The sequence below is a fragment of the Schistocerca cancellata genome, chromosome 4 (genome assembly GCF_023864275.1).
Source record: "Schistocerca cancellata isolate TAMUIC-IGC-003103 chromosome 4, iqSchCanc2.1, whole genome shotgun sequence".
NCBI lineage: Eukaryota > Metazoa > Arthropoda > Insecta > Orthoptera > Acrididae > Schistocerca > Schistocerca cancellata.
The window spans coordinates 50,728,584-50,749,995 of NC_064629.1; the positions used below are offsets into that span (position 1 = coordinate 50,728,584).

Sequence of the window (21,412 nt, forward strand, 5' to 3'; positions counted from 1 at the left end):
GCACAGTGGTTGCAGCTTAGCTTGGAGACCACATGACTGGTTTCACAGGTAGCCCTGCCTTTGATGGGATAGGTGATGTTAGTGACTGGACTGGAGTAGGTGGTGGTGGTGGTGGTGGTGGTGGTGGTGGTGGTGGGGGGGGGGGGGGATGTATGGAACAGGTCTTGCATCTAGGTCTATTGCAGGGGTATGAGCCATGAGGTAAGGGATTGGGAGCAGGGGTTGTGTAAGGATGGTTGAGTATATTGTGTAGGTTCGGTGGACACCAGAATATCACTGTGGGCAGTTTGGGAAGGATAGTGGGTGGGACATTTCTCATTTCAGGGCACGATGAGAGGAAATCAGAACCCTGGTAGAGAATGTAATTCTGTTGTTCCAGTCCTGGGTGGTACCGAGTTACGAGGGGAATGCTGCTCTATGGCTGGATGGTGGGACTTTGGGAGGTGATGGGAGACTGGAAAGATGAGACCCTGCCCACTATCCTTCCCACCCCTCCCACAGTGGTATTCCACTGTCCACCAACCAACACACTGTCCTCACCCATCCAGCCTCTTCTCTGTTCCCATTCCAGCACTACACAGCTGTCATTCCACCACCACACCCAGTCTTTTTATTTCTCTCCTTTCCCATTTCTTTGCCCCCCTCCCCACCCCTCCCCTGCCCTCCGTCTAACCTGCAGCACTTCACTGTCCACCACCCCCACCCCTATGCCTCCCCCTCCCAACCCCAGTTGTCTCGCTGCACCCACCCAGTTGCCACTCCCATCATGCACAAGTGCTGCTGCTTGCAGTGTGGTTTCAGTTGCCTGAGACTGCAGTCGTTTGTGTTTGTGTGTGTTTGTGTGTGTGTGTGTGTGTGTGTGTGTGTGTGTGTGTGTGTGTGTAGATGAAGGCCAATGGCTGAAAGCTTTAATTGTGGAAGTCTTTTTGTTGTGCCTATCTGAGACTCAGCATCTCTGCTATATGGTGAGTAGCAACTTTCCTTCTCATAATATTAATATAAATGTCCATCATGCAAACATATCATAGGCTATTGCTCCTTACTTGATATACAACCTCACTTCTGTTATATTCCTTAGTCAAACCTTTGATATTGTCCACATTTCCTTAATTCACATCTGTGAATCTAAGCACATCTGTGTCACTCACACTGTTATCTATACATAAACGTGCCGCCATTTTATCTCCAGCAAGTGAGTTTTTAACTTTCACATGCTTTCTGTTTGCTCCAGCATTCAGTTTAATGAAGCTTTGGTCAAAACAGGTGTTGCACACAATTTGGCTAGGAAACCTGTTCCCACCAAAATATTTGTACACAAGTGAGGCTCAATGAGAAATCCATGTACATAAATTATACCATGAATTTTAACTTCGAAGATGACTTTGTATTTGATTGGCCCACTGTAGTTCCCAGTAGCTGTTTTAATTTTCACACTGGACTCAGAATACATTAGTGTCCTAATCTTTAACATTATATAAAACAGATTCCGAGGCACAACATATATAGCTCTCAGAATTGACAAGGCAATGTGCAACTACATCATTAGTAATAACATTTTTGAGGGGCTGAACTTCCTCCACACATTGGCTGTTTCAGCCAATGAATCTCTTTCAATCCCCTCAAAACTATCTACAGAGTATTCACCTAAGATACCTTAGGAGGTTCAACATCTTACCATTACAAAATATTTCATCAGAAGCAGCCCAGAATGCAGTCTGACTCTTGCTCAAACTGTGCAGCTTCCTTGCAATGCTAAATTTCTCTGTTACCAGTGTTTGTGGTGACAACAAACTAATCATTCTGGCCTGTGTGACATAATCATTTGGTTCAAAATTGCACTCTTCCTTACTGTGCCAATCAAAATATAGATCCCTGACAGCAGTTTGTTGTTCATTGTCAACAGTGACGAACATTCTCACCTTGTCCCACCAATCTTACTATTTAAATCACCTCCAAGTTGATCAGACCCCAGTATGCCACTCATTGTGCCTGTATCAGAATTTACTACAGGCTCCTGCTTATCAGTGAATGGAGTGTTTGTACACACGAGGCTTACTGTGAGCCCGACTTTTAATTAAGCTGCGACAGGTTCAGTTTCTTGCATGCTAGGTGCATAAATTACTTCTGGAATTACCTCAGCTCATTCCTCACAAACATTAATATTGCTTTAGCCATCTTCTGCCAAACACAATACTACACTCTGATCATTCGGCAGTGGTGTTGCCAAACTGATACAGTCTTCCCCACAAGCTTCTTGATGAAACAAATAATTTAAATTAGGATCAATAGAAGCATCATTCGCTCTCCATTTCCTTCTCTGACTTTGTTAATGCTGCCATCAGCCTCCCCACAACTCAATGTTTCTGAGTGCAGCCTCCATGTGAAACACTCCAGCATCCCTTAAATCACTATTACTTAAACTATAATTTTCATAACCTCCTTCAATCCTGGATTCATCACCAAGTCACATTTCCCTCCCTTCACGAACCACAGTAGGGAGAACATTTACTTTTCTGGCTACTGTTGCTGCTGATTCCCTATTAGATGGTCTTTGCTGCCTCATCTATTGTCAGCCGGTCTATCCCAATTAAACTGATTTCCACGGTTGTTCAGATTATGCTGTAGGCTTTTAACATTACACTAGTGTGCTTCCTATCAGTGTTTTGTACTTCATGCCGAGTTCTGTCTCTTTTAGTGTTTGCAAAGCTTCTTTCACTACCTGTGCCCTTATTGCGATAACTCATGGCATCACCTATTCTTCCATGGGGCTGTCAATTACATCCAACTGAAGTGGTCAGATAGCTGTCTCTTAAGAGTAGAGATTTCCACAAGAGTGCCCGATGGTTTATCTAGATGCACTGACTTTTGCAGCTCTGCTTCACAAAATTCGTGCAAGCTACCCTTATTACTGTAGCTTGGACTATTGAGGAAAGCATTCTACAGTTGTATCTGCTTCCTAACATCCCAGTACTTGCTGACAGCACCTGCATTCTGGTTCGCTCATGTTTCTGCATTTTCGTCTTGCTGCCATTTAACGAACTTCACTTTCACCTCATCAGTCATTCCTTCTATGAAGCAATCTTTGCACGAGGCTAAGAAATCAACCACATGGTACTTATTTTCTCTGTTGAATGTTTAATTTTAGGGCTCACCTTAAGCTGCATAGCCACTGTCTCCCCTCTATTCATAGCTACATTACTCAGTGTGGCCCTGGCAGACTCGGTTTCTTTTGTCCTGACCTCAGCTCCCTTCTTTTGTCCCAGTCTCACCTTATCTACACTATCTTCAGTATGAATTCAGTTGCTTTAACCTGCTCTGTGAACTCCGTCTGCACAGCATCCATCCTCTCCTTCAAATCCTTCTCTACCACACTAATCTGGTGTGTCAGATTCTTACCCACCTCACCTACTTTCTCACTAATCCCCAATAAAAGCCTTTGAGTCATGTCATTTTCAGTTTTAATATGATTTCCGATTCCCTCATTTTGGCTCTCTACTTCCTCTAATCCTCCCAACTTCTCCATAATAAACTACATCTGTGTGAGAAAAGGCCCACCAGCTACAAATTCACAAATGTTCCCCCCAGATTTACAACTAATCCCCATATTGCTCCCTAACTGTTTAGGCCCACTTTGACTCGGGGACTTCTTTATTCCATCAAGCATTACTAACAAACTGTGATGACAAGGCAAACCTGAATGCTGCTTTATAAATTAAAGTATGATATTTTTGAACAGTGCTCATATATTAGTGATCTACGATTAAACATGACAATTGTTAAAAAAAATCTTATTTCCAGATGACACAGGTGTTATTTTGAAAAACATGGAATGGAATGAAAGTGCTATAACTAATAAGATAGCCGCCATCTTCTGCATAAGACTTTCAGAGAATGGATTAAGACTCAACTGCAAAAGAAAAATAAATTAAATAAATAAATAAATGCATACATCCAATTTGTGCTAATGGAACTTTTGTAAAACCAAAGTTTTGTTGTACCAAGATGGCCCAAAAGTCAGTGAAGCCAACTGTTTTAAGTTCTTAGGACTGATGGCAGATGAAAAGCTTTGTTGGAAATATAAGTTTCTGGCAGATGCTAGACAATGAGATTAGTGAGATCCCCAAACTACTGGTAGGTGACTTCAGTGTTCAACTGGGGAAAGAACGACAATACCAAGACATACTGGGGCCTTACACAACACATAGACGAAGAAATGCTGATGGCAAACGCTTACTTGAACTGTGTGGGTTGTATCAGTTGAAGACCATGTCCACAGTATTCCCTAGAAAGGCAAGATACCAGACCACTTGGCAGTCACCAAACGCTGCTGTTGGATCGTTTCAAATTGATAATGTTGCAATCAGTGTAAAGAGTAGGAAAGAGATCATGAATGTCAGAGTATGCAAATGGAATGATGACACTGGCCATTTCTTCACACAAATAAAGACCAGACTACTACCTAATCGAAAGGTACCTCCTACCAGCATTCCACCAAGGATTGATTCCCAGTTCTTTACAGAGAATAAAGAATGCTTTAAAACTGACATCATGCAAAATGAAATGAAAGACTGGAACCAACTGTGGTCCAGTGTAAGCGAGGCTACCAATAACTGTGGGCAAACTCGAAGGAAACAATGTCATAGATGGTGGAATTCTGAATGTGACCTTGCAGTTGATGACTGTGCCACAGCCTGGGGGAAGTAGAACTCGACTAAATGACAAGAAGACTGGGAGAATTTCACCATGGTGCAGAAACTGACAAGCAAGACCATCAGGCATGTGAAGAGATCTTACCATTGATCAAGACTGGTAAAGTTGGATGAAGAATTTAAAATGTACAACACCAGAAACTTTTATCAGGCTTTCAAAAAGGAACTCTCAGGGTATAAACCACAATGCCTTCACTTTAAGAATATGGCCAGGGGCTGGTCACTAACAACCGCGAAACGTGGGACTTTTGGTAAACCATTTTGAACAATTGCTTAATTGTGAACAGCCCACGGAAAGACTGCCTGTTGAAGATCCTCAAGATACACCTACCATCTAACCCACCAACTATACAGCAAGTTGCTAATGCCATCAACCATCTTAGGGACTGCAAGGCACCCGAGGAAGGTGACGACATTGCATAAGATGTGAAAGCAGGTGGAAATATGATCACAGAGGCCCTGGTCGACTGTTGGGAGACTGGCAGGACCCCTGATCACTGGAAATCAGCTGCTATACACCCTTTACATAAGAAAGGCGATCACAGTGATGCCAACAACTACTGGGGAATTTCCTGCTGCCAATAGGATACAAGGTGCTCTCCAAGATTGTACTGGACAATGTAGAAAGTCAATGTGATCAATCAGTTGGTGAATATCAAGGAGGATTTCAATGTGGAAGTTCCTGTACTGAGCAGATCTTCAATCTGAAAACTATTCACCAATTAAAACAAAAGAAGAGTATGAACATCATTGTGGTTTTTGTCGACTTTACAAAAGCTTATGATTCCATCGATCACCAAACATTCTTCTTAGTACTCCAAGAACAAGGAGTGGATTACAACACACGCACCCACGCACCCACCCACCCACACACACACACACACACACACACACACACACACCCTCATCTGTTCCTCATCAAACAGACTCTCACAGATACAACCTCTAAGGTGAAGCTCAAAGGAGAAGTATCTCAGAGTTTCAACATTAAAATGGGAGTACGACAGTGTGATGGACTATCACCCATTCTGTTTAGGTGCTTGATAAAGTCATCAAAACCTGGGAATGTACGTTGAGGAATCTAGGAATCAAACCAGTTACCATTGGAGCCGGAACCTGAAGAATCAAGATAAGGTGCCTTGCTTTCACAGATGACATTGCAATCCTAACCAACAACTCTAAGGATGCTGCCATTGCTGTCCAAACCCTACATGAGAGAGCTGTGAAGTCAGGGTTACAAATATCATATGACAATTACCTTGAGAACTGGCACTCCAGTAACACCCCTTTGACAACTATACATGGAACCATTGGGAGGGTCAATCGGCTTTTGTTATCTTGGTGAATGGGTACACCTCAATGGTAGAGACAGCACCTCTACCTTAAAAAGGCATAACAAACTCAGCGCAGCATACCATCTGTTCCACAATCTGTACAACATGAAGTGCATTTTGAAGAATGCTAAGGTCTGTCATTACAGAACTGCTGTCAGACCACAGTTTCTGTATGCCACAGAGACCCTCTTGATGAATAGAAAAGGCATGATGGATGATCTGGAGAAAGCTGAAAGACATATTCTCAGAAAAATTCATGGCTCGAGATTGCTCCCAGATGAAACCTACCAATTGAAGTCTAATTCTGAACTGTGACAACGGTTAGAATCGGCCCACACCAGTATGTGACGTAGGAGGCTCAAGTTCTATGGGCACCTACAATGAATGAACGACAATAGGCTTACCAAGATCTTCTCATTGGTTAAAAGCTACAAGACTGGAAGCCTGTGGCTTAATGAAGTACTGAAGGACTTGAATTCGGCTGGGATCTCTGAGGTAGGAGATTGTTCCAAATTTTGTGCTATGGTAGAGTTTTGGACCCCACCACCTAGAGTCCCTAAACATTGGAAGTCCCTTTCACAGGAGAGGAATGAGAAATTATCAGCAGGGCTCAAGAGATATTGGGAACAGAAGAGAGCATTGAAGAAGAACTAGTCATAAGCTCTCCTTAGTAGGCTTATATAATTGAAAAAATGTTCAAGGTGTTGTGAAGAAGCTGAATGCTTCACCATAAGAATAATCTTCACTGTCTCTGACACAGCAACATGAAGCAAACTGTTAGCCACCAATCTTCTGTGGCAGATGGACTGTAATTGATAGAAAGGACACAGTAGTTCGTTACAGGAATTATTATGACATAACTGTTTATACAAACTTACCACTTGAGCCAAAACTTCATTGTCATGCATGAGTTGGGCAGATAAATGACTTCACTGTTTCCCAGACCTGTATCTCATTGAAAACATGTTGCCTTTTCCTTATCAATGGTTGGGTCTTGTCCCATGGGTAATTGGGATAGGGTATTGGCATTTTTGTGGTTCCCTCTTGGCGTGTAGTGTTGGATGCTCAATAGAAAGCCTGTTTCCTTCAGCTTTAGAACTGTTTTTAAAAAACGTTTCCTGTTGGCCAAATAGCGCTAGGTGCAGCTTGTGATCTTTTATGATGTGGACCTTTGTGCCATATAGATTACAATGAAATTTTTGTGGTGTATGCTATAACTGTCACAACTTTTTTGATCTGATAATAATTCCTGCCACTGCTGTCTTTGAAGCAAAAGAATTGGCTTGTGCAGAAAAATCTTGATTTTTATGGACTGGGGCTGCAAATAAACAATACTGAGACATATCAGCTGTTACAAAATTGTTAAGTCTTTTGTGGCCACTTATTGATGAATTACCTGTTGGCTTTTGTCTTTGGTTTTTCATCAAACAAACATCAACAGAAGAACCCGAGAGGGAAGCCAGCAGGCAATATCAGCAGTTACTATCAGCATATACCAGGAGTGTATATACACCCAGAAAAGGTGCTAATGACAAATTCATAGTGTTATTGCCTGTGCATAACAGTGTGTGGTGTTTATTACACTGAAAGTACACTCTACGATTAATGCAGAATACGAAGTCTGAAAACCAGCCAGGCTGTCATAGTTTAACAATTTCTGTAGTCAGTAGATCCCATACCCACTCGTGAAGTTTATCAACAGCACCAAGAATCCATTACATAATCCTGTCATCATCCGTCATATGCAGTAATCTGAGGTCCAAAGTAGTTTTACATTAAAACTGTGATCAGACAGGTGCTGGCTGCATTGTGTGCTCTACCTCCTGGATCTCCTTTTACATTTGCTAATCAACAGGTCTTCCAACATCGCATATTCAGGCACTCTATAAATTGGTGACCACACAAACTTGTTGCTCAAGTGTTTTAGTACCTATGTTAGAGCTGCTGTTATGTTTGTGAGAAGCAGGACATCATATGCTGGTGATCTTGCAACCTGTTAGCCCTGACTTACCTTTATCAGAACTGTGCTGCCTTTGCATGATATGAGAACAAGCAAAACTTTGCTTCAGTTTATGGAACACTTTCTTATATGCATCTGAGCACAGTTATCTCTGGTACTACTGTAATATCCCTCAGTCAACCAGGTGGGTTAAAAAATTTAAAAAAAGGAAATGGATAGGTTGAAGTTGGATACAGTGAAATTCAGTTGCAGGAGGAACAGGTCCTATGGTCAAATGAGTGCAGGGTTATACATACAAAATCAAATAGGGGTAAAGCAGGAGTAGGTCTAATAATGAATAAGAAAGTAGGAATGCAGGTAAGTTGCTTCAAACGGCATAGTGAGTGCATTATCGTATCTCAGACAGACATGAAGCCAAAACCCACCACTGTAGTACAAGTTCATATTCCAACGAGCTCCACAGGTGCTGAAGTGATTGAAAACATGTATGATGAGATAAAGGAAATTATTGAATTATGATGGGGGACTGGAATTTGGTAGTAGGGAAAGGAAGAGAATGAAAAATAGTAGGTGAATATAGCCTGGAGGAAAGGAATGAAAGGGGAAGTGCCAGGAAGAATTTTGCTCAGAGCATAACTTAATCACTAACACTTTGTTTAAGAATCATGAAAGAAGGCAGTGTGTATGGAAGAGACCTGGAGACTCCGGAAGGTTTCAGATTGATTATATAATGGTAAGACAGAGATTTCAGAACTAGATGTTAACCTGTAAAATATTTCCAGGGGTAGCTGTGGACTCTGACCACAATTTATTGGATTTAAGTATAGATTAAAAATAAAAAAATTGCAAAAGGGTAGAAAATTAAGGAGATGGGACATGAATAAGTTGAAAGAGCCATAGATTGTTAAGAATTTCAGAGGAAGCATCAGACAAAGATTGACTGTAAAAGGGGAAAAGAATGCAGCAGATGATGAATGGGTTGTTTTGTGAGAGAAAATAGTGAAGACAACAGAGGATAAAATAGGTAAATAGATGAGGCCTAATAGAAATCCTTGGTATCACAGGAGATGGTGAGTTTAATTGATGAAGGGAGAAAATATAAAAATGCAGCAAATGAAGCAAGTGATAGGGAATGTAAACATGAGAGTATCAGAAAATGCAAAATGGCTAAGCAGAAATTGCTAGAGGACAAATGTAAGGACATAGGATATATTTCTAGGGGAAAGATAGATACTATCTCTAGGAAAGTAAGAGAGATGTTTGGAGAAAAGAAAAGCACCTGTATGAATATCAAGAGGTCAGATGGAAATTCAGTACCAAGCAAAGAAGGGAAAGGTGAAAGGAATATATAGGGGGGTTGCACAACAGAAATGATCTTGAAGGCAACAATATAGAAAGGGAAGAAGACATAGATAAAGATGAGATGTGAGACACGATACTGCGAGAACAACTTGACAGCACTGAAAGATCTAAGTCAAAACAAGGCCCCAGGAGTAGACGACATTAGGTTTAAGCTACTGATAGCCTTGGCAGACATGAAAAAACTCTTCCATCTGATGAGCAAGATGTACGAGACAGGCGAAATACCCTCAGACTTCAAGAAGAATATAATACTTCAAATTCCAAAGAAAGCAGGTGCTGGCAGGTGTGAAAATTACCGAACTACACTCCTGGAAATGGAAAAAAGAACACATTGACACCGGTGTGTCAGACCCACCATACTTGCTCCGGACACTGCGAGAGGGCTGTACAAGCAATGATCACACGCACGGCACAGCGGACACACCAGGAACCGCGGTGTTGGCTGTCGAATGGCACTAGCTGCGCAGCATTTGTGCACCGCCGCCGTCAGTGTCAGCCAGTTTGCCGTGGCATATGGAGCTCCATCGCAGTCTTTAACACTGGTAGCATGCCGTGACAGCATGGACGTGAACCGTATGTGCAGTTGACGGACTTTGAGCGAGGGCGTATAGTGGGCATGCGGGAGGCCGGGTGGACGTACCGCCGAATTGCTCAACACGTGGGGCGTGAGGTCTCCACAGTACATCGATGTTGTCGCCAGTGGTCGGCGGAAGGTGCACGTGCCCGTCGACCTGGGACCGGACCACAGCGACGCACGGATGCACGCCAAGACCGTAGGATCCTACGCAGTGCCGTAGGGGACCGCACCGCCACTTCCCAGCAAATTAGGGACACTGTTGCTCCTGGGGTATCGGCGAGGACCATTCGCAACCGTCTCCATGAAGCTGGGCTACGGTCCCGCACACCGTTAGGCCGTCTTCCGCTCACGCCCCAACATCGTGCAGCCCGCCTCCAGTGGTGTCGCGACAGGCGTGAATGGAGGCACGAATGGAGATGTGTCGTCTTCAGCGATGAGAGTCGCTTCTGCCTTGGTGCCAATGATGGTCGTATGCGTGTTTGGCGCCGTGCAGGTGAGCGCCACAATCAGGACTGCATACGACCGAGGCACACAGGGCCAACACCCGGCATCATGGTGTGGGGAGCGATCTCCTACACTGGCCGTACACCACTGGTGATCGTCGAGGGGACACTGAATAGTGCACGGTACATCCAAACTGTCATCGAACCCATCGTTCTACCATTCCTAGACTGGCAAGGGAACTTGCTGTTCCAACAGGATAATGCACGTCCGCATGTATCCCGTGCCACCCAACGTGCTCTAGAAGGTGTAAGTCAACTACCCTGGCCAGCAAGATCTCCGGATCTGTCCCCCATTGAGCATGTTTGGGACTGGATGAAGCGTCGTCTCACGCGGTCTGCACGTCCAGCACGAACGCTGGTCCAACTGAGGCGCCAGGTGGAAATGGCATGGCAAGCCGTTCCACAGGACTACATCCAGCATCTCTACGATCGTCTCCATGGGATAATAGCAGCCTGCATTGTTGCGAAAGGTGGATATACACTGTAATAGTGCCGACATTGTGCATGCTCTGTTGCCTGTGTCTATGTGCCTGTGGTTCTGTCAGTGTGATCATGTGTTGTATCTGACCCCAGGAATGTGTCAATAAAGTTTCCCCTTCCTGGGACAATGAATTCACGGTGTTCTTATTTCAATTTCCAGGAGTGTATCAGTTTAATAAGTCATGGTTGCAAAATAGTAACATGAAATATCTATAGAAGAATGGAAAAACTGGTTGAAGCTGACCTCAGGGAATATCAGTTTTGATGCTGAAGAAACATAGTAACGTGTGAAGCAGTACTGACCATGAGACTTCTCTTAGGAGACAGGTTAAGGAAGGGCAAACCTAAATTTATAGCTTTTGTGCATTTGGAGAAAACTTTTAACAGTGTCAACAGGAATACACTATTTGATATTCTGAAAGTAACAGGGAGAAAATACAGGAAATGAAAGATTATATACAACTTATACAGAAACCAGACAGCAGTTATAAGAGTTGACAGACTTGAAGGGAAGCAGTGATTGAGAAGGGAGTGAGGCAGGGTTGTAACCTATCCCTTATGTTGTCGAATCTATACATTGAGCAAGCAGTAAAGGAAACCAAAGAAAAATGTGGAGTAGAAATTAAAATTCAAGGAGAAGAAATCAAAACTTTGAGGTTTGCCAATGACATTTTAATTCTGTCAGAGACAGAAAAAGACTTGGAAGAATAGCTGAATGGAATGGACAGTGTCTTGAAAGGGTAATGGGATATAGTAGAATGAAACCAGGTGGTGCTGAAGGAATTAGATTAGGAAATGAGACACTGAGAGTAGTGGATGAGTTTCGCTATTTGGGCAGTGAAACAACTGATGATGGCTGAAGCAGAGGGGATATAAAATTTAGACTAGCAATGGCAAGAAAAGCATTTCTGAAGAAGAGAATTTTGTTAGCACTGAATATAGATTTAAATGTTAGGAAGTCTTTTCTGATGGTATTTGTCTGGGTGTAGCCTTATGTGGAAGTAAGATGTGGATCATAAACAGTTCAGATAAGAAATGAATAGAGGCTTTCAGGAAGGGGTGCTACTGAAGAATGCTGAAGATCAGATGGGTAGATCACGCAACCCATGAGGAAGTGCTGAACAGAATTGAGGAGAAAAGAAATTTGTGGCATAACTTGACTAAAAGAGGGGATAGATTGATAGGGCACATACTGAGACAGCAAGGGATCACAATTTTAATATTGGAGACTAGTGTTGGGGGTAAAAATTGCAGGAGGAGACAAAGAGAGAAATACAATAAGCAAGTTCGAAAGGATGTGGGTGTCAGCAGTTCTTCTAATGAGTAAATTTGAGCTTCTGACTATTGGTGCCCTTTGGTTATCTGCAGTGTTATCATAGGATGCCATAAGGAAATAGACAAGGTGATCATTTGGCAGGAGATGGAATTGCGACTGAGAGTTGTAATACACTTTATTTCATACAGAGAAGAAGGAAAATTGAAGTTTATACAGTTTCATATATTCTTCTTGCAAATGTATATGTGTTATCTCAGGATATTATTACATTTTTAATCAGGAAATAAATATTTTTTATGTGTGTTAAAACTGAGCTCAGATAGACAATCAAGAAGAAGCTAAAGGTAACTTGTGTGTGGAAGTCATGTGCCATTGGTGGAAGAATTCAGAAATATATTTTTCGGTATTTGGGAAGAAATTACATGGTAAAAATGTATTGAAAATTAGGTTTCCCTGATGTTTTTGTGGTGTAATGAATGTGCACCTCCCAAATTGTATCCTTTTCTCACAATCAAGGTGCTTCACGTAGAAATGAGATATAAGAATAATTTTGTATTGCCATTCTGGAGATGTGAGTGAAGTACAAGGGACTCATTGCTGCATATATCATTGTACTGAGACATATTAGGGTAATTTGACTGGTGCTTCTTATAAAACATAAAGTGTCATAGCGTTATTAATTTGTAAATGGGTTTTGGCTCTACAATGATTTTTAGTAATGTAGAAGTAGGTGCCAGTGTATTAATTTATGGTGGCTTCACAAAGAATGGCAGAACTCATATATAAGTACTACCCCAGAACCGAAAAACCACATAGTTCCATATGGAAACAAAGAAGAAATTGGTGCATGCATCTTATTGGTTAATATGATTATAACAACATACTGTTCTGTGTTTAATATTTTATGAGACTACTGTGACTATTCGTTAAACTTAAAATAGATCACCAGTATCTTTAGTATATAAAAAAGTATCTAAAGTGAAATAGATTCCTCATCCTATGTCACATTTGAGGAAGTGACACAACTCCAAGACTATGGAGGCCAGTTTGCAATTCCCTCATTCCCTATTCAGCTGGAGCAACTCAGAAGGCCCATTTGACATGACATGAATGTTCTGCTTCTTGAAAATCTTTTCTGTGGCTGGCACTAACACTGTGAGTTGCTCCAAGTATCTTTCAAAAATTGGTGATATGCATGCAATGCCAGTTGGTGGTGCAGGTACTTTTATAAGCCAAAAGTTATGTTCATAACCAACTGGGTTTTGTGACACACTGTCTAGCAGCAACTTTAAATGTGTATCAGTGCAGGATATCTTTGAAAAATGTTTTCCTGCTGTTAATTTTGACAGTTCTTCTAGTGTGGGAATTAGATATTAATTTACTATGAACTGAGCACCTTGTTTAGGCTTCAGGTCTGCACATAATGAAGAGATCCATTCATCTTCTTGATAACAGCTAATGGTGTAGCCCAATCACTTGCAGTTCTGGGGTAGATGACACCCAGAATCAAGACAGTCTAGCTCTTCTCTAATAGAGCACACTGGACTCGCATTCGGGAGGACGACGGTTCAATCCCGTCTCCAACCATCCTGATTTAGGTTTTCCGTGATTTCCCTAAATCGTTTCAGGCAAATGCCGGGATGGTTCCTTTGAAAGGGCACGGCCGATTTCCTTCCCGATCCTTCCGTAACCCGAGCTTGCGCTCCGTCTCTAATGACCTCGTTGTCGACGGGACGTTAAACACTAACCACCAACCACCTCTTCTCTAATAGATTGCTTAACTGTGACTGGTATCAGACATACCCTTCAGAACTTACGTGCTGGTGTAGGCTTCAAGGTGGGTGATACGTACCATGAAATAGTCAGCACACACCATCCAGGTGTAAATGACAATTCAAAGTTTTTTGCAATTCATAAAGTGTGTTTAAAAGAGTATCTTGTTCAATCAGATTGTCTGAAGCTTCAAAATTAAACTGAACATTGTAAAAGCATCAAGACATTTGTCACTTCAGTTTATGCCACCATTTATATGGAGATTTAATTAAATACTGCTTGTCTCTTGCTTTGACTTTTAACATGCCCATAATCCATGCTTTGCTTGCTATGAGATAGTAAATGATTGATTGTGGGTGGGTGAACAACTGATTCTGTAATTGGTTTCCATGTAAATCAAGAAACTGCAGCACTCGTATTGTCAACTTAAAAGGACCTCGGGTGTGTATTTATTGTGATCTTTACTGAAATTTTGTAATATTTGTTTGAGCCTGGATAGCACTGTTTTTGTAACATGTTAAGGTTAATTTTGAGAGCTCAGTCTTAGTAACATGCCTTCTGTTGTGCTATAGTGGTGTGCACATAAGAAGGTGGGTGGTGGGGTGATTCGCACCTGGGTGCAGGTACCAAACGTGCTCCAGCCAATAGCGTCATTCTACTACATCTGTCTGCAGCATACACTTCAGGTGCACATAGAACTTTTACTGTGTATTTTCATGATGGTTTAGGTATGATGAGGCTCACAGAGTGATAGGATAAGACACTGTTAGTGAAAGATCCATTGATCTGATGGGGTTTTCAAGCTTAGAGTTACCCTTAGCAATATTTTAGAGAAGTAGGCTCCAATCTCATTGGGGGTGGGGGGGGGGGGTTGGGGGGGGGAGGGGGAGGGAGTGAGGGGGAGGGGGATGAGGGGGGGGGAGGGAGAGAAAATGCTGAGAGTGTATATATAGCATTACAAAAGAAATGCTAGACTGATTTTTATGAAGAGTTCTAAAGCCTGACTGTGACTAAGACAGAACAAAAGATAAAAAAAATCATTTTGTGGAGTACTCTAAATATTCAGATGAAATGAAAGCAGTGTTAAGGTCAGTTCTGAATTGGTTGTGGGGAATTATCATAAAAAGATAGATTTGTGATACACTAAAGCCACAGATATAGAAGCATGTCTGGTGTTGTTTGAGGGGTCCTGCATCTATTCTGGTTATTCTTATGGTAGGTATTCTATATTGTCATCTGAATTGGTTGTTAGGTTGAAAAGTCTTTTAACTTGTTTCTTTGCAGCCCTTAAAATGACTAGCATAGTATTCTGACTGTCTTATAAGAAGACAAGGTGTTACATTTTTGGTTTGGGAAAGAGATGGCATTTAAGGCAAAGAAATTTTGTTTTTATATTGCTGCACAATAGTATGACTTGTGAATTTGATCTGATTTAATATTATTATTTATAAAGCTCTTTAAAGAGTTTCTCTCTCTCTCTCTCTCTCTCTCTCTCTCTCTCTCTCTCTCTCTCTCTCTCTCTCTCTCTCTCTGTGTGTGTGTGTGTGTGTGTGTGTGTGTGTGTGTGTGTGTGTGTGTGTGTGTGTGTGTGTGTGTAAGGTTACACTGACAAACTTCGAGGGGATGTAGAAATTGTGTGTGTGTGTGTGTGTGTGTGTGTGTGTGTGTGTGTGTGTGTGTGTAAGGTTACACTGACAAAGTTCGAGGGGATGTAGAAATGAGGATAAGAACCCGTGTCCAGAAACGTCATTGAACAATGCTATGGAACATTGAAGTTATAGGCGTTGGTGCGTGTAATCTATATGTATGAATATAATAGAGGGAAACATTCCACGTGGGAAAAATATATCTAAAAAGAAAGATGATGAGACTTACCAAACAAAAGCGCCGGCAGGTCGATAGACACACAAACAATGTGTTGTTTGTGTGTGTATGTTTGTGTTTGTTTGTGTGTCTATCGACCTGCCAGCGCTTTTGTTTGGTAAGTCTCATCATCTTTCTTTTTAGATATATAATCTATATGTATGTGTACACAGGGTGGTTCCATGATGGTGTTACAAACTTTCAGGAATAATGGAGAAGGATTAATGTGTCACTTTGACGTAAGAGACCCTGGTCTTGAAAGGAACTAGTTGAAAATTATAAGTGATACCTCTGACAGTAGAATACATGTACCAGCACTGTTGTTGCTAATATTGTAGGGTGGGAAACTTTCAGACCAAAACAAGAAAAAAATGTCCAGTAGCCTGTAAAATGCGTACCTTAAGTCCTGTAAGTACTTGTTCATCTTTGTTGCTGTGAAATATATCTCCTTTATTAAACAATTGCTCTTAGCTGTTAAGGTATGCATTTTAAAACCCTTGTATACTAGACTTTTTCCCTTCTTTTGGTGCATACTACCACTTCCGAAAGTTGGGTACCCTACAAAGCAAAAACAGTATCTGTACATGTATTCCACTGCCAGAGGTATCAGAACAATTTCTGTTAGAACCTTTGACTTGTTCTTTCCTTGACCAGGGTCTCTTATCTCAAAGTGATGCATTTATACTTCTCCATCATCCCTGAAAGTTCGTATCATCATCACAGAATCACTCATTATATACATACATATACAGTCACCGTCTCTATAGCTTCGACACTCCGAAGCGTCATTGGATAACATTTCTGGACACAGGTTCCTATCCTCATTTTGTTTGTCTAGACACCATCTGCATCCCCTTGAAGTTTGTGGTGTAATTTTGAAACACCCTGTATATATGTAATGTGTGTGTGCATTTTCTAAATGGATACACTTTAATACCATACTGTCATATTTTTATTCTGTTTTGGTCAGTTTACTGGCGATATAAACTCATTAGGAGTTACAGGTGATTTGTAATGAACATGCTCTTCAATTTTCAAAAGTTATGAAATAGATTGCTGAATTTGATGTACCTGTCCTGATCTGGAGTGTGATGCACGTAAAGGACATCCCAGAACTCCAGTCACAGATGAAAATGTAGAGTGCAAGTCCTGTTAGAATTAAATAATTGACGATTAAAGGATATAAAATAACCTGCACCATAGGTATATCAGAAGAAAGACTGTGGTACATTTTTCATGGATAATTAATTGTAAAATAGGTTATCGCAAGGAAGAATGCTAAATATGTTGAATATTGACCAAAGTCAGAAATTAAAACTTATTTATCAGCACTGTCTGGACAGTTTAGATAGGGATCAGACTGGGTTTGGAGCCAATTTGTTAATGTAGAGGAGGCATGACTCACCCATTCATACTAGAAATGAAGTAACAATTAAAGAAATGGATGAGAACTAGTGCACAAAAAAAGCAAAGCCCCTTTTGTCTGTCAGAATGACTGTGACCAGCATTTCTGGGATCCGAATGCGATTTCGTCTTACTGACTATGTTGCAAAGGATAAAACAGTAACTGTCAAATTTTACATAATATTCTGTGCAAACTAGATGAACAAATAGGTAAGAAGAGGCTGAGACTGCAAAAAGAGAAAATAAAATCTTTGTATATTAGGACAGTGCACTGACCTATGGTGGGAAAATTGAGGAGTATTTGAAGCATGACTTCTTGGAACATCTACACTGTTCATCAGATTTTGATACATCTGATATCCACTTATGTCCACATTAAAAACAATGAGACTGGAAAATATTTTGAGTCCAGTGAAGAGCTCATGGCAGCTGTAGGTGGATGTTTTGCAGACCTTTCAGAATCACACTTCAGAGGTGGCATGTACTTAATGTAGCATTGACCTAATAGGATAGTACACGGTAAAATAGTACATTTATGACCTAAAGAGTACAGTTCTTTTACTACCAAACAGAGAACTTTTCATCCTATCCCTTTAAGACTCTTCTGCTCAACCCCAAGTGATAGATTAGAAATAATCTAATTTACAGAATCACAGTGTCCATTTTAGTCTAAGTGACTGTCTGCTGTCATCCTCAAGACATCAAAACAATGCCATATAAGTGCAGAAAGACTTTTGCACCTCAGTTTCATGATTGTTTCATCTTTTGACCATGCTATGAATCAATGCTGATTTGACTTTTTGTTACTAGGTACGAATTAGTTGTATCTATACAAATATACTGTTACAGCAATCTAAATTCTGTTTGGTGATACGTGGTGCAAGACTAGGACAACCAACCCTCCTGGAGGCAATGGCAGCGGGTTGTGTTCCGGTGATTTGTGCAGATTCACTTATCATGCCCTTCGGTGATGTTCTGGACTGGAAGAGGTAAACTCAGAAACTTTTTTGTGTGTGTTCTTTGTTTGTGTTCTTTGTTATTTTGAAAATCTCTCAGTATCACTTTCTTTGGTGGTAGTTCACAGTACTGAATATAAATTGGCAAAAAGTGTTTTGATTAAACAAAAGTGTAATCAACAAAGCTGGCACCACATCTATGATAAACAAATTAATCATAGAACAGCTGTAAGCCACTAGTCAAAACACTTCTGCTGAATTATAGGTCCCCATATATTGTGGACAGATCACATGAATCCATCACATGTGGTATTACCAGCAATCGGTGGCTCACTTTAACATGCCAGACATGAGCAGTTTGTCAAGCAGTTTAAATCAGTATTACAAACACTACTGATATGAAAAATGAACTGCAGTGTTTACCAGCAGTTACACTTAATTTCTGTACCCTCACAAATACATGCAAAAAGCAATTTAAAATAAATGAGAATTATGATTTATTAGACTTGTTTTGAAATTTCTTTCTTGTGAACTGTAGGTTACTTTAAAGAATACATTAAATTTTTCAGTGATGCCAAGTAGATTGTGCAATCTTTTCAGTGTCCTAGTACAATTTTTTTCCATTTATTAGACTTAAATTCCTGTTTTACAGTGGTCTTACAGTTTAATTGCATGTATTTACACAATTTGGTTGAAGTCTCGATATGCCTATATAGATGTTGTTAATAACAACACTACTAATTATCATAACTCTTGTTATAAAGTTATGATGGGGAGTTGGATCGTATGAAAAAATAAGAGACTTGAGTATAGCTGTGAAGTAGACTTGTCCTGAACATTTAAACTAAAATGCCCTCTTAACATTACAGTACATATGTCATTCTATTTAGAAGTTAAAAACATTAATAATGAATGTAATTATTTCATAATTAACTCAAAATCGTCAGATGGAGCCTATTGTATTGTGACTATTACTGTAAATGTCCCATCAATTCTACTTCTATTGCACAAACTTCAAAATGGTAATCACTACATAACTGGAGGTTGTATTTTGTATTACTTCATAATATAAATGGCAATTCTAGCCTCCATTTCACTTCTCAGAGTCATTCAGGGTCCCTGAATAACTATAAATTCTAATGTAAAGTTCTTACTCAATGTGGGAAAAATGAAACAAAACTACAGACATGAGCCACAGCCATATTACCACACATAGCTGCCAACAAGCCAGGCAGCCATATTGCAAGCACAAATCACATGTGATCCTCCAGATTGCTTGGGATTTCAAAATGACCTGTGACCGATTGCTGTGATTTGCACACACATGTGCGATCAGTCACACACGTGACAGATTACTGTGAACTGTCACTCATGTGTAGGGACCTTAAGTGCATTTGAGAGATTTCAGAAGTTTTATGTAATGGAGTTCAGAATGCTATATAGTTTTCTCCTGTGAAGATAACCTCAGTGATTGAGTTTTACTGACCTGATTATCTGATTTTCACATATAATAGCATTGGATTATGGGAGGGAACTGAATATTGTTATATGAAATTGCTGACTAACTGCTATTTAGATTTAAGCTTTACCCAAATGACTGTTCATTTTCTGAAGAAAATAATACCAAACACAACAATTTCATAGTGATAGGTAGTAAGAAACATTTCGCTGTCAAGAATTGAATGGAGAAAATTCAGTGGTGTTCCATACACATACAGGATGTAATTCAGCCTAAAGGTAAAAAAATAATGACTTCTAGCATAATATTTTTGTCTCGGTATGTACCAGTGTCAAACCTTATGACAAATTAAAACTGGGTGTGCAATGTCAACTCAAACCTGGACCTTTTCCCTTCTCTGAGGATGAGCCTGTCACCCAGAAACTGCAGTCCAGCAAGGTATTCAGGAAAACTTCTGATGGCTTAGTAAAACAGAAGAGGGGTGCTGACAGATGGAAGCTGTGAGGCAGCTAACAAGTGGTGCTTGGATGGCTCAAACAAGAATGTTGCTTCTTAAGACCTCGTATTTGAATAAACATTCCAAAATCCACCAAACTGTTAAACAGATGAAAGGCGACCAGTCCTGGTGTGATACATTCACAGACTTCCACAAGGAGGGGAGAGGGGGTGTGTGTTTTTGACATTGATTCCTATCCCTAATTTTCATCCAGTTTTGCCTTCCTGACCAACCCTGTCAGTCAAACAAATTAGCAACAACGGGCACTGTATGTACTTGAGCGTTGTCCTGCAAAATGATGGTCAGGTCTTGCAGAAAGTGTCATCACTTCTGTTTCTAAGCTGGTTGTAGGTTGTGTTCCAAAAATGAACAGCTTAGAGACAGAAGTCTCCTACATTTCAGTCACTGTGGCTAGTGATTATACGAGGTGTTAAAAATTTTTCCACGTTTTTCACCAAAACAAGCCAAAAATAACCAGTACACATGAGCTCTAAAATGCCTACCTTAAGAGCTATGGGCACTTGTTCATCTTCACTACCGTGAAACACATCTCTTCTACCACAAGCTCTTTGGAATCATGAATGAGCTACAGAATGCAATAAACTAATGAGGACACATTCCTCTATTATTGTCCATAGATACAGCATGTAATAAACATCTTTTAATGTTGTTACTGTGAACCATATTCATAGTTCTGGATTAAGTGCAGTGCATACATGAATTCTAATGGAACCAGTTTCTGTTTTGATAAAATTGTGAGGTGCTTGTATATTGTAGTTTTGCCTTTGCTCTTACCAGTATAATGGGAGGCTATTAGTCCCCATGGGAACTTGCAGTCATGCGCTCTGTGGTTGTTTCTATTTGCCACACTGTAACAGAAGATTGAGTCTGCCATTTTCTGTGTGGAGTAATAGGCTCCCACTATGCTGGTAAGTGCAAAGACAAAACTACAATGTAAAAGCATCTCACCAACTTGTGGTTTCTTTTTTTTTAAAAAAAAAAGAAATATGTTCCGTTACAACTAATGTATATGCTACACTTACCCCAGAACCATGAATTCAATTTATGGGAACAACACTAAAAGGTGTTTACTGTATGATTTATTCATCAACAATAACAGAGGAATGTGTCCTCATTTGTTTACTGCAGTCTGTAGGTCATTCACAGTAGCAAAGAGCTTGCAGTAGAAGAGAGGTGTGTTTCACAGCAGTGAAGATGTAAAAATGCTCATAGCTCTTAAGGTATGGGATTTAGAACCCA

At 40.6% G+C, this 21,412-nt stretch overlaps 1 protein-coding gene across 1 annotated transcript in view; it reads left to right on the forward strand.

The window, feature by feature from the left end:
* The window catches only part of LOC126184016 (exostosin-2), a 103,265-nt gene that overhangs the window by 30,470 nt on the left and 51,383 nt on the right, over nucleotides 1-21,412 (forward strand). The window contains exon 4 of the mRNA XM_049926368.1: nucleotides 18,091-18,230. Within this exon, the coding sequence (XP_049782325.1) occupies nucleotides 18,091-18,230 (140 nt within the window). The remainder of the gene's footprint in view (nucleotides 1-18,090; nucleotides 18,231-21,412) is intronic.